This window comes from Arachis duranensis, chromosome 2 (genome assembly GCF_000817695.3).
Source record: "Arachis duranensis cultivar V14167 chromosome 2, aradu.V14167.gnm2.J7QH, whole genome shotgun sequence".
In the NCBI taxonomy this organism is placed as follows: Eukaryota; Viridiplantae; Streptophyta; class Magnoliopsida; order Fabales; family Fabaceae; genus Arachis; species Arachis duranensis.
The window spans coordinates 70,477,693-70,480,845 of NC_029773.3; the positions used below are offsets into that span (position 1 = coordinate 70,477,693).

Sequence of the window (3,153 nt, forward strand, 5' to 3'; positions counted from 1 at the left end):
AATTTATTAAATAAACAAATATTATTTTAATTTTAATAATATTTTTTAAATATTGCTAAAGTTATATAGCCACTACAATCATTGTAAACATAGACATCATAGCATGCACTATTTATATATTCTCTTTCCCAATTCCTAAAAGGCAGATATTAGCATTAGCAAAATTAAACAATAATGATATAATGTTCTATATATATAATAATAAAGAGAATACAAGAGAATCGGTGTCTGATTTTTTATTATTATTTTATATGTAATAATTAAAATATATAACAATAGCTTGATTAATTCAATAATAATAATAATCCGAAGGGATAGAAGTTATGGTGGCTTACATTCGGAGTCAGTAGTGATCCAATTTTCATGTCTACAATTGTTGGTATAACCGCACCCTTGAACCGAAACATTAATATTAGAATGTGCAATGTGTGCTCTTTGATTTTCAATGAAGGAATAAGAATCTGTTGATGTTGCTGATGAGTATACAGAGTATGTGGTGGAGCAACGTTCCAAATCCAATGAGAAACTGATCTTTGGTGACTCAATGCCAACTTCATCATCTTCATTTTTAACTGATGATGATTTTATGGTTCCATCTCTTCTGAACTCTAAGACCTGACAAGTATTTGATCTAACATGATTTGGTTTTCTTGAGTTGTAATTAGAGTAAGTTAAGAATGTTCTTTAGCGAAGTTTATAGACTAGATTTCTCAATGTTTTATCCGGATTTGAAAATTAAAATAAAGCATATGTTATATTGAATACAGTAGTTATATATACATTTGATAATATTTTTTAATATTGTGAAAATTAAAATAATATTTTTTAAAAATTTGAGAATAAAATAAAAATTAAAAATATGAAAATGTGTGATCTTGTAGCTACAGTAATCACCATATAATTATAGCTATGATAGACTTTAATTTAAAATAACATCACTTTGTTATTATTGAATAAGTGAGATCTATAATAATTTATGATATAATAATATCTATAAGAAAAATTTTTGAGATCAATAATTTTTGATAATTTTTGTTATTATTTGATCATTATAAATATTAAATTATTTTTAACAAATAAATTTTATTAATTGATATGAATAAATTTTAAAAAATATAAATATAGATTATATTAATTTATATGTATAAATTTTAGTAAATATAAATATAAATTATATATTTTTATTTACAAAATTTTTATAAATATAAATATAAATTGTTATTAATAAGTGTGACAAAAGATAATAATATTTGATGATCATGTAGCATTATATATAATACTAAGTACTAAGGTAGGTATGGAATTTGAAGTAGGTATATAGAAAATGAATGATATCTTATCCAAGTTATTTACCTTTTGTCCATTGAATTTCCTTCTACTCTTATCTGATTTAGCAGCAGCCGCCCATCTAAGAATCTCTTTCATTTTTGAAATACTCTTCGTCTTGTTGTTCTTATTTTCTACGGTTTTGAAATGCTGCTCACTTCTTTCACTTGAGTTTGATGATGATCCTTCAGTTATTGGCAAAACCTTCTTATTCCCAACATTCTGAGAAGCAGAAGAAGAATCTTCATTCTTGGTGACTCCCACTCCTCTTGACAATTCCTCTCTCTTCGACTTCATTGAGTGAACAAAATCCCTTCTCTTATTCAAGTTCAAGGTTCTGTAAAAACAAGCTTTTGGAATATCTTTTCCACATATGAAAGCAAACGCTTTCAGTCTGATGCACCCAATCTTGCTCTCTTCAACTCTCTTTGTTCTTTTGTATCTTCTATAATGCTTCAATGCAACTATATCTTTTCCTTTACCTAAAACAAAATAGAGAAAGACATAATAATAAGCATCCTCAGTAAAAATATGTGTTATTTAACTTATTTTTAATTTATATTTTGTATTCTAATATGCATTTTATATTTAGTGCTACCTTCTTTAAAATATTAAACATGTTGTATATATGGTATGCTTTTTTACAAGTCAAATGATGCTATGTGAAAAATATTACATATTTTTTAAGAGATGAATATAATTTATCAAAAAATGATAATAAATTAAAAAGAAAGACATTTATATGTAATCAGAATTCCTCATCATGTTGCACACAAAAGCTAAATCTTATATATGAATAAGATTTGTAAGAATTGCACTTACAAGGGGTACTGGTAGCTTCTCTTTTAGTTGGAGTATCAGAAATGTTGCACTCTCCTTTTTGTTCATGGACCCTCTTAAACAATACCCATTGAAGAATCTGTTATTATGAACCAAAAAGAGAGCTATTAGCCTAAATGAGAGTAATAAAATGCATGATTCATTCAAGATTCCACTATCATATCACATGTCAATAGATAACAAACTAAAGCACATATATATTGTACCTGCATGGCTAGCTGCACTCTGATTATATATATTAATATTAAATAAGAGTGCCAAGGTATTTGTTGTGAGTTTAATTTGATAGTCAAAATAAACAAAAAACAACTTTGGAGATCTATCTGAGCTGTCTTATGATGCCTTTGATTCTATATGAAGACAAAGAAAATTTTGCGGTTAATTTGAGGAATGTGATGGGACAACTAGGAGTTTAGTAGGGAATGGTTGGCTTATGATTCTAAGTAACATGGAGCTTATAGCATATTATATATATTATATAGTATAAAGGTGAAGCAATTGGCCTGGTGATTTAAATAAGCAAGATGTTTTGAGACTATGTAGCATTGTTCTTAGCCATACACTTGTATGCTTGTAAATTTGTGAAAAATTGTTTGGACCCCTCACCAATACCATCTTGTGTGGCTTGATTAATTGGAGAGTAGCTAGAGACCAAATATTTATTTTTTTATTTATTAGAGTTTCTAAAGTCGATGCTGATTGCTCATGGTGAAAAAGTACAAAAAAGATAGCCAAAGTAGAAAAAGCTACTTCTTCCGAATTTTTATCAAATGCTTTTAAGATTAAAAAGTTAACATGACCTATTTTAATTAAAAAATGCTATCGATTTCTTATTTCATTTAGAGTAATTCTTTATATCTAAATAATTTTACATTCAAATTTATTCAAGTGATTTAAGTTATGCATTTTTTTCATTTTATTCTCTTTACGCTTCTTCTTCCTCCTCTTTTTTTATTATTTTTTAATTTCGTTACTGTCGTCACCAGC

General features: G+C 26.8%; 1 protein-coding gene across 1 annotated transcript in view; it reads right to left on the minus strand.

The window, feature by feature from the left end:
* LOC107474926 (uncharacterized) overlaps positions 1–2,614 on the minus strand; it is a 3,068-nt gene extending 454 nt beyond the window's left edge. Inside the window, exons 1-4 of the mRNA XM_016094571.3 lie at positions 2,373–2,614; positions 2,149–2,245; positions 1,354–1,808; positions 336–615 (exon numbers count right to left, since the gene is read on the minus strand). Of these exons, the coding sequence (XP_015950057.2) occupies positions 336–615; positions 1,354–1,808; positions 2,149–2,245; positions 2,373–2,378 (838 nt within the window). The 5' untranslated portion in view covers positions 2,379–2,614. The remainder of the gene's footprint in view (positions 1–335; positions 616–1,353; positions 1,809–2,148; positions 2,246–2,372) is intronic.
* Positions 2,615–3,153: the final 539 nt, after the last annotated feature.